At 41.7% G+C, this 11,258-nt stretch overlaps 1 protein-coding gene across 1 annotated transcript in view; it reads right to left on the minus strand.

Moving 5' to 3' along the window:
- Positions 1-395: 395 nt before the first annotated feature.
- Positions 396-11,258, minus strand: part of LOC121389280 (mesenchyme-specific cell surface glycoprotein-like) — a 22,086-nt gene continuing 11,223 nt past the window's right edge. The window contains exon 7 of the mRNA XM_041520876.1: positions 396-620. Coding sequence (XP_041376810.1) covers positions 396-620 — 225 coding nt within the window. The remainder of the gene's footprint in view (positions 621-11,258) is intronic.

Raw genomic sequence — 11,258 nt, forward strand, 5'->3', positions numbered from 1 at the left:
TCAAAATTCCATAGCACCCAAAACCCATCCGCCTGCTACCGATTCAATCGGACTGCTGGTGCTCCCTTGCACCTGCCAGTGCAGACGGTCCCTTCTCCTCCCCCCCCACCTTTCCTGTCTTGGACAGAGAGGCCGGCCAAGGCCGGCAACTGTGCCCACGACAGGCGTGCGCTACAACAGCTTGCTCTGAACGTGCACGTAAAACCCTTTGACCTTGACCTTGACCTCGTGATATCCTGCCTGTGGGATGGTGTATATAAAAGATCTCTTGATGCTAATAAAAAAATGTAGCGGGTTTCCTCTTTATAACCAAATGTTTGACATCCAATATCCGATGATTAATAAATCAATGTGCTCTAGTGGTGTCATTAAACAAATAGAAATGCTACGTTTCCTTACATGAGTTGTCTGGGATCTGTTACCCTCAGAGTTCTGTTTCCGAACAGCTCATCCCACGTGTTCCTCGTATTGCCCACAGAAGACCAGACGGACTCGAACTTCGGACTGGAGACGTTTTTGTGGACGGAATAGACGAACACTGAGCCGGGTGCTCCGCTGCCGATGAATATTACAGTGAGATCTCCTATCCTGCCCACAGCGACGCTTTCTGGCCGTGGACCCTGTTTTAAAGAATAACTCAATAAAGAAAAATCGGAGTACTAACATACTAGAACATTGATAACTAACTATTATTAAGCGGCCCCCAGAGGGTCGTGGAGTTCTGGGCTGGGGCCCATTTCACTAAACACTAAGTTTACGTCTGCTACTAGCAGTTATACCGGTCGTGCGTTTACACGTGTTTGCATTCAATTCCACGCAGAAAATTACATAATTACGAACGCTAGAGTATTTTAAAGACAAAAGAAAACGAAATATGTGTTCTTCTAACTATATTTGTTAAACTATAATAGTAATAAGAATTGTGTATTTGTCGTAGATTTACCATATAGATTTACCATATAGATTATTTTGTTAGACTAATGGGTCTGGAGCGCCACGCGTCGTGCCTTGATCCTTTGATGTTTCCTGTATTAGATCCTGTTGTGCCGTCCATTATTCTGTTCCATCTAAATGCAATATCCCCACAACTTGCGCACAATATTGGGTCGCAAGGAAAAACAGCTCTATACTGTTTGATGGTATTGTTTTTTTAAAAGTTTGTTTTGTTTAACGACACCACCAGAGCACATTGATTTATTAACAGTGCACGACTGCTACACCAAAAGCCGTGGTATATACTCCCCTGTATATAAAGGACCATGTTTAACACGCGGCTGATGCAAACCTTCATGCCAAAGAATATTGTACAATTACGGTACTCAAAATCTATCGTACCGAATTAAAGTGATCGTCGTTTGACCCATTCTCTCATACTCTAGAGTGTAAGTTTTATTTCAGAGTGAAAATTAAAGTTTGTTTTGTTTAACAACACCACTAGAGCACATTGATTTATTAATCGTCGGCTATTCGGTGTCGAACATATGGTCTATTTGACACAGTCATAGAGGATACCCGATACATTTTTGCCATTAGTAGCAAGGGATCTTTTATATGTACCATCCCACAGACAGGATAGCACATACCACGGCCTTTGATATACTAGTCGTGGTGCACTGGCTGGAACGAGAAATAGATCGATCGCTTTTTTTTGTTACATTCCAAACTGAACATAATCCTTAAGACAAAAAACATATTGGATCCGAAAATTATTTTTGAAATTTCAAGTGTACTTGAATGCATACGTTTTATGCAGATACATTTGCTTAATATGTACAAGTGCGTTCAATAAGTCTCTCTTAGTGGACATCATCTTAACAGTAGCAGCACACACAGGATAGACAAGGATAGACAGGATAGACCCTTTTAAACTTTCCATAGACGTTGGAACCGGGAGTAGGGGGTAGAACAGTGGGGTACTCGCCTCCTTCAAACCTGAAGCTAAAGCGTTGCTCCCAGTTGTAAACCACAATCGTATATAACTGCCTCTCCCCCGTAGTTGCTGCCGTCTCCCGACACTTATAGCTCTATACACACAGGACCGTTTCGAAACTGTCCTCATTGAAACGTACGTGCAAAGGAAAGGAGCGGTATTTCAGAAAGAATGGACCAAGCAAGGAAAATTAAGAATAGGAAGTAAAAACCCCATGTATACAGAGGTCTCCGAATGATGGAAAGGTGGATTTATTTAGTCTCAAACTGTTTTATATCTCAGTGGTGTCATTAAAAGTTTTCGACTAACAAAGACTTTTTAACGATTGTAATTACATATCAAATATGATATAGTGGGTATATGATATATTAAACGTGTTTTTGATCGTTCGAATATTTTTACTAGGTTAAATTTCATTTTATTTTCAAAAATATAATTTATTTTCAAAAACGAAATTATTAATTTGAAGACAAATCCAGTTTGGGCTTCTTACAAATATTAAGATGACCAGAAACACATTGAATATACAGACACTGACATTCTAAACAAGAAACTATATTTAATATGTACCGTAAGTTTAATCGTAGAAATATTTTATTTGTCGGAAACATCTTACAATGCAGCAAACTCAGGAATGTCTCTTTAATTTCCAACTCGCAGAGAATTGATCGACGCATATCAATTATTCTCGGACTTGATTCTGCTTTTCCAGGAAGCAGTTGCAATTTGAAGGACGTTAAAGTGCTGTCAGTGAGCGCCAGATAACTGTCTACCTCATGAGTTTCGCTTCATCAAATTGGTGTCAGTATTACTCCTGTCGCCTATTAATTATTTACCCAAGTCTATCATTCATTCATTGAGTATTAGGGTTTTACGTGCACATTCAGAACAAGCTGTTGTAGCGCACGCCTGTCATGGGCACAAGAGCCGGCCTTGGCCGGCTCCTCCGTCCATGACAGGAAAGGTGTATGTTTGGGGGGGGGGGGGGGAGGGCGGAGGAGGGACCGCCTGCACTGGCAGGTGCAAGGGAGCACCAGCAGCCCGACCAAGGTCGGTAGCAGGCGGGGGGTTGGTGGTAGTGCTATGGAATTTTGAATGGAGCAATTAATATGCCAAAGAGAAAAGGTGCGCAATTTTGACTGAGGAAATTTGGCGCAATTTTGAACGGTCAGTCAAAAGGAAAATGGCAGAGCTAATATAGGTTTTGACATTAGTGAATCGAGAGTAGCTCGTTAATTAGACCTCTACGATGCTGTGGTGTCTCCCTAGGTTGCCCATACGGCCCACTGACTATTGAGCATGGATGTCTTTTATGTTGTTGCAATTAAATTGTTTACAGAAGTGTCGGCCAAATGTAACGTTGAACAAATCATTGGAGCTCTACATTAGTTCTGTCCAACCGATCGGCAAATTACCAGAGATATTATTTCAGGGTGACCTGTTTACATCATTGTTCATGCAAGGTGCTTGCGTCGCAGGATCGAACCACCTCGGTGGATCCATTCAGCTGATTGGTTTTTTCTCGTTCCTACCTGTGCACCACAGCTGGACAAAGGCCGTGGTATATATTTTTCTTTCTGTGGGAAAGTGCATATAAAATATCCCTTGTTGCATTAGAAAATAAATGTAGCGGGTTTCTTCTGATGACTACGAGTCAGAATTACCAAATGTTTGACATCCAATAGCCGATGATCAATTAATCAATGTGATCCAGTTGTGTCGTTAAACAAAACAAAATTTATTTTGTTTACAGCATTCCGGATCTGCGTCAGTATCAAAAGACTGGTTTTGGGAAAGTCGACATCTTACTAACATGATCTGTGGGTCATTACGGACTGGCGTCTACTCTGTGACAGATCATTCATCACCGAGTCCAAGTCTGACAACCACCAATCATTTATTAACCCTGGTACAGCGATTTAATGGTCCTACATATAGGATTACGAGACTTGGGTGGTGGAGGGGGGTTATGGGCTGGCGCTGCTGTCTAACACTAAGGGCTTGAGTAAGGTTCCGGACTTTTGTACTGGCAGATCTTTCGTGGAAACGTGTATTGCTTGAGAGGGGTTAAATACTTACCACTACACATTGGTGTCTCTAGCGTTTATTATTGTGTTTCGTGCTACATATACTAGTCACAAAAAGTTAAGGGTGACATGGACACTGCGTCTGAGAGGGGTAGCCCATTCACTGTGCCAGTGGTATGGAAACACTCTTGCAATTAATGGATGACGGAATGGCTCACTTTCAGGAATCTCGCTACTAGCCTCGTAGACATGCTATCTTTCAGACATGACAGGGCTAGACCACAGTCCAGAATGCTCAGTTTACGTTTCGATGGTACAGTTATCCGAAGCCAGATTGCAAAGTAATGTATACCCTCGCAACCCTAATCATACATGAAAAGTGTTATCATGGAAACGGAGTTTCACGTGCACCATGCAGTTTTGAGGCAGACGCTCTGCTTAGTCAGAAAAGAGAAGTTACAAAAAATCAAATAATCTTAAATTTTGATATGCATTTGCTATACGCTTTCGACCGGCAACCAATCAAGCTGTGAGTATAAGGCTTACTTACATGCAATCTGAAATGCTTTATTCAAGGTTGTAACCTGCATTTCATTACCTATCACCAACCCTTTTTAATTTTCGAAAAAGGAAGTTAAAATTTAATACGTCCCTTAATTTGTTGTGACTAGTATATTATGTGGAAATCAGAGCTAATTGAAAAGGTTAGGGCAGACTTCGTCCAGTACACCCCGCTCCTGTGAAATGTAATAACTGTCTTAACACAGGGCTTTTAAGACTGCTTTCGGCGCCCAACTGTATCCCAACTCCACTGGGTTAATCACCGTCCTGTTTACATACAACTGTCTATCACAAGGCTTTTAACACTGCTTTCGGCGCCCAACTGTATCCCAACTCCACTGGGTTAATCACCGTCCTGTTTACATACAACTGTCTAACACAAGGCTTTTAACACTGCTTTCGGCGCCCAACTGTATCCCAACTCCACTGGGTTAATCACCGTCCTGTTTACATACAACTGTCTATCACAAGGCTTTTAACACTGCTTTCGGCGCCCAACTGTATCCCAACTCCACTGGGTTAATCACCGTCCTGTTTACATACAACTGTCTAACACAGGGCTTTTAACACTGCTTTCGGCGCCCAACTGTATCCCAACTCCACTGGGTTAATCACCGTCCTGTTTACATACAACTGTCTAACACAGGGCTTTGAACACTGCTTTCGGCGCCCAACTGTATCCCAACTCCACTGGGTTAATCACCGTCCTGTTTACATACAACTGTCTAACACAGGGCTTTTAACACTGCTTTCGGCGCCCAACTGTATCCCAACTCCACTGGGTTAATCACCGTCCTGTTTACATACAACTGTCTAACACAGGGCTTTTAACACTGCTTTCGGCGCCCAACTGTATCCCAACTCCACTGGGTTAATCACCGTCCTGTTTACATACAACTGTCTAACACAGGGCTTTTAACACTGCTTTCGGCGCCCAACTGTATCCCAACTCCACTGGGTTAATCACCGTCCTGTTTACATACAACTGTCTAACACAGGGCTTTTAACACTGCTTTCGGCGCCCAACTGTATCCCAACTCCACTGGGTTAATCACCGTCCTGTTTACATACAACTGTCTAACACAGGGCTTTTAACACTGCAGAACGATCAGGTCGGTATAGTTTATTACCGGAGTTGCCATTTATCAGCTCACTGGCGATACTGTTATCGATTCTGTGGTAAGCACCGTAAGCTTCTGAATAAAAATTACCTTCGACCACCAGCATTTTAGAACATGTCTCCAGTTCACACCCCCCCCCCCCCCCCCCCCCCCCCCCGTTTAATGAACGGAAATGAACTGATCCCTTATCCGTCTTGGAACGCTTTTGGACATCAATTGTTTAAAAAAAACAGACATATTAGGTTCCAACATCCCCGCCCCAGGAAAAAAGAGCAATGACCTAACTGAATCAAGGCAATAAACCAGAGTTTAGGGTCATTACACCGACTACTCCCAAAGTATCTCGCTGTCCTGGACAGACAATTCACATAGCTGAGATGTGTTACCAGGACGACGTGCTTGAAACTTAATTGATTAAAAGCACGAAAATAAGTATAAATGAAAAATGCATGGTTGGATTAATTTATTGGGAATATAAAAGTTGCACAAAAATAAACATTAACACATACTAATACCAAACAGCAGTAGTTATTTTATAGATCCTAAATATCCGACGTTGTTCCTCGAATGCAATGACAGGGAAATCCTTTCTGCATTACACGGCGAGTCCACGGTATGATTCCGTGAGTACACACGTTTGCCATCAACCATTGGTTTGTTGGAGAATATGGTATGTACTGTCCTGAGTGAATGACAAGTCCTTCCTACCACACAAAAGGGTGGTCTGCGTAGGAATGTTAATCTCAGCCTAGTTATGTCATTTTATTAATAGTAAAACTTATTTTCCTTCGTGTATATATATATATATATATATATATATATATATATATATATATATATTTATATTGTGGTAACAGGTTTCGTCTCTGACTCTCCTCTGGGGGCGGGACATAGCCCAGTGGTAAAGCGCTCGCTTGCTTAATGCGCGGTCGATTTGGAATCGATCACCGTCGGTGGGCCAATTGGGCCATTTCTCGTTCCAGCCAGTGCGCCAGTATATCAAAGGCCGTGATATGTATTATCCTGTCTGTGAAAAGATCCCTTGCTGCATTAGAAAAAAAAATGTAGCGGGTTTCCTCTGATGATTACGAGTCAGAATTACCAAATGCTTGACATCCAATAGCCGATGATTAATTAATCAATATGCTCCAGTGGTGTCGTTAAACAAAACAAACTTTTTAACTGACTCTTCGCGGATGACGGTCCAGTGTAGGTGAGTTGCCTACCCAGGAAAAGACGACTGAATGTTATTTAAGTTCAAGAAGGGAAATAACTTAAACCATATTACAGTTGACATTAACTTTGATACCCAGATCATCATCTTTGTGTTGCCGTTTTGACAAATATCATTGAACATACCGGCATCGATGGTGTCGTGGTTAAGCCGTCAGACATAAGGTTGGTAGGCACATGGTTCGCAGCGCGGTACCGGCTTCCACTCAGAGCGAGTTTAAAAGACTCAATGGGTAGGTGTAAGTGGGTAAGTCCTCTACACCCTCTTCTTTTTCACTAACCACTAACAACTAACCCACTGTCCTGGACAGTTAACCCAGATAAATGAGGTGTGTGCTCAGGACAGCGTGCTTGAACCTTAATTGAATATGAGTACGAAAATAAATTGAAATGAAACAAAATAAAGTCCTTTGTTTTCTATGATCTTTCTGTTACACAGATATGACTGGAATTGGCTTTTAGACTTATGTCACGTTTACTGCAATCACGCACGCCATGTTGGTCTTGAACAAATGTGAATAAAAAGTGTTATCCATATTATCTGAATCCATTTTTCTGTCTGTCCTGAAAAAAGGAAAGAAAGATAAATAGATTAACAAAAGTTGAGTTAAATGATATTGTAGTTGTTTAACTTTCTTTAAATATCAAAACTTAAGGACAAGCGATATATAAAAACAACTAATACTAACATGAAGAGCAGGATGAATGAATGGATAGCTGGATGAATTAACTGAGAAATGGATGAATGAATGAACGAACGAATTGATAGCTGGACGAATTAACTAACGAATGGATGAATGAATGAATAAATGAATTGATAGCTGGATGAATTAACTAAGAAATGGTTGAATGAACGAACTAATTAATTAAGTGGCCAGTTTCTGTTTTACTTCAACCACCAACTGAGAAGTTGGGTAATATGTGTTAATGTTTAAATATAGTATATTATGCTGAAAGAAATGTTTTATATAACGACGCACTCAACACATTTTATTTATGGTTATATGGCGTGTCAAACATGTAGTTAAGGACCACACAGATAATGAGAGAGGAAACCAGCTGTCGCCACTTCATGGGCTACTCTTTTCGATTAGTACCAAGGTATCTTTTATATATATATGCACCATCCTACAGACAGTATAGCGCTTACCACGGCCTTTTAATACACCAGTCGTGGTGGAACAAGAAATAGCCCAATGGATCCACCGAGGGGATCGATCCCAGACCGACCACGCTAGCGCTGTACCACTGGGCCACGTCCCGCCCTTTATATGTATATATATACTCTTCAAAAGAAGAAACGCAAAACCACATTGTCGTAACATTTGGAGAATTGATTTAATTATTGAATGGTGAGTCCGATAATTACCAAATGTTGCAGGATTGTTCACAATTCACTCTAGTCCATTGTGAGTAAGTGATAGGACACACCACCAAGGTCAAGGTCATCTGGAGTCAATACCGGGTGTGGCCTCCGCGTGTGTTGACAACTGCCTGGCACCGCCTGCCCATTGAAGCAACCAGAGTACGGATGACGTCCCGGGGGATGGTGGCCCACTCGGCCTGCAAGGCTGCTGCCAGCTCGGGCAGGGTCTGGGGCTGTGGTTGTCGCTGTCGGAGGCGTCGGTCCAGCTCGTCCCATAGATGCTCAATTGGGTTCAAATCCGGTGATATCGATGGCCAAGGAAGGACATTAATGTTGTTGTTCTGTAGGAAAGCCGTTGTGAGACGTGCTGTGTGAGGCCTGGCGTTGTCATGTTGGAACACTGCGTTGGCGTTGGCCATAACTGGAACGATGTGTGGCCGGAGGATCTGGTCAATGTAGCCCTGTGCATTCAGGTTGCCCTGCACGTGGACCAGGTCAGTTCTGTCAGTGTGTGAGATGGCTGCCCACACCATGACACTACCCCCGCCGAATCTGTCCACTTCCTGCACGCAGTTTGCCGCATAACGTTCACCACGACGCCTATACACGCGACATCTTTCATCATGACGTCGGAGCAGAAATCGGGACTCGTCACTGAACCACACCTGTCTCCATCGCAGTTGAGGCCATTGTCGATGAATCTGGCACCACTGCAGTCGGAGTCGACGGTGTTGTGGTGTTAAGATGTCACCTCGAACTGGACGTCTGGCACGAATTCCTACCTCACGTAGGCGGTTCCGTACGGTCTGGTCGGATATCCTGCGCAAACCTGGTATTGCTGCGGCTGTGGAGGTGGCAGTAGTCAATCGTTCCCGAAGATGGCGTACCCGGATGTAGCGGTCATGCCCGGGGGTAGTGACCCGTGGTCGACCGGATCTAGGGAGGTCACGTGTTGATCCATGTTGCTGGTAACGGTCCCACAGTCTGGAGATGGTGCTTGGGGACACATGGAATGCCCTGGCAACGGCCGTTCTGGATTCGCCTGCGTCTAGTCGGCCGATGGCATTGTTTCTCTGCGGTTCACTGAGACGTGGCATGTCCTGGATTGTCAACTGTCGGCCAGATACAGAGGCCAGGCAAGCGAACACCCTGCACTTTTATACTGTCGGTGTTCATGTTGCACGTGCAGACAACGCACGTGCAGTGGTGACATGGTTTGCACGTGGCTGCGTTTTTGCGAATATTCACATTTTGGAACTTTATTGTACAGTAGCTGCGTTTTATCGAATGTAACCGTGGGAATGTGTTTGGGACATGCAATGACCTTATATTCACAAAGCATGAACCGGTAGGAAACATAAAATCGGAGTTATAACCCATTTGTACCCTTTTGCGTTTTTTTTTTTTGAAGAGTATATATATATATATATATATATATATATATATATATATATATATATATATATATATATATGCTAAATGCATTTTAAGGCATAAGTATCAAATATATAATATTGATTTAACTATGACATGGGGCGGGACGTAGCCCAGTGGTAAAGCGCTCGCCAGGTTGGTTTGGGATCGATCCCTGTCGGTGGGCACATTGGTCTATTTCTCGTTCCAGCCGGTGTACCACGATCGGTATATCAAAGACCATGGTATGCGATATCCTGTCTATGGGATGGTTCATATAAAAGATACCTTGGTACTAATCGGAAAATGTAGCGGGTTTCCTCTCTGAGACGATATGTCAAAATTACCAAATGTTTGACATCCAATATCCGATGATTAATAAATCAAGGTGCTCTGCTGGTGTCGTTAAACAAAACATTTTTTTTTAGCTATGACATAGTAAAATTACCACAACTACATTTATCTGAAGTGTACTTACCGCAAGTTCCCCCATTGGTTGGAATAGTACCTGAAATTACAACGACCGAATACGTTAATACTTTAGTAACATTAAAAACTCAGTGAACTGTACATCTGTACTAATATTACACACATTGATGTGCATACTGGATTTATAACTAAACTAATAGAACTGACCATTGTTGTTATATTCCAGCCAGTGCACCACGTGTCTGTGGGATGGTGCATATAAAAAATCCCTACATTACAAAATCGCTCACTTGACCTCTAGGTCATCGTGAAATAACAAAAATAATAGCTTTTTTCCTTAATTTGTATGGTCTGCAGGATAAAGTTAATAACTAGTCAATGAGTTCGGATGTCTGCTTTATCCTGTTCAGGCCGAATGTGAAATTTCCCATTCTTACCTTCACATGATAACGCAGATATTAAACGTCATTAACTAGTTAAAGGGACATTCCTGACTTTTCTGCAATGTTTAAGATGTTATCGACTAACAGAGACCTTTTGACGACTGTAATGACATATCAAATATATTTTTCTGCATAAAATATTAGTGGCTGTATATTACACGTGTTTCTGATCGTTCTAATATTTGTACTAGGTTATATTTCATTTTATTTCCTAAAAAAGATTTGTGCTTCTTACAAATATTAAGACGACCAGAAACACATTGAATATACAGACACTGATATTCTAAACAAAAAATATATTTAATATGTAAGTTTAATCGTAGAAATATTTTATTAGTCGGAAACATTTTACAATGCAGCAAACTCAGGAATGTCCCTTTAATCTCTATTTAAATTACACATTGAATCACATTTGTTATTTAAAATAACCGATGCGCTTCTGCCAGCCTAATGTTTGTACTAGCTCAAACTTCATTTACTTTCTAATATACAGTTTGTCGTACGTACGAAATTATTGTGATGTGGAGTCCAATTTGGGATGCTACATAAACATTAGGAAAGACATTCGATACGCAGACATTGATGTTCTAAACAACAAAAATGTATTTAGTACGTAATGTTGGTCTTTGAAAAAACCCAGTATTTGTCGGAAACGTATTACAATGACAACAAATTCGGAACAATCTCTTTAAGATGCATAATTTGGATTACCAGATTTGCACGGTTTCACAGATC

This window comes from Gigantopelta aegis, chromosome 14, assembly GCF_016097555.1.
Source record: "Gigantopelta aegis isolate Gae_Host chromosome 14, Gae_host_genome, whole genome shotgun sequence".
NCBI lineage: Eukaryota > Metazoa > Mollusca > Gastropoda > Neomphalida > Peltospiridae > Gigantopelta > Gigantopelta aegis.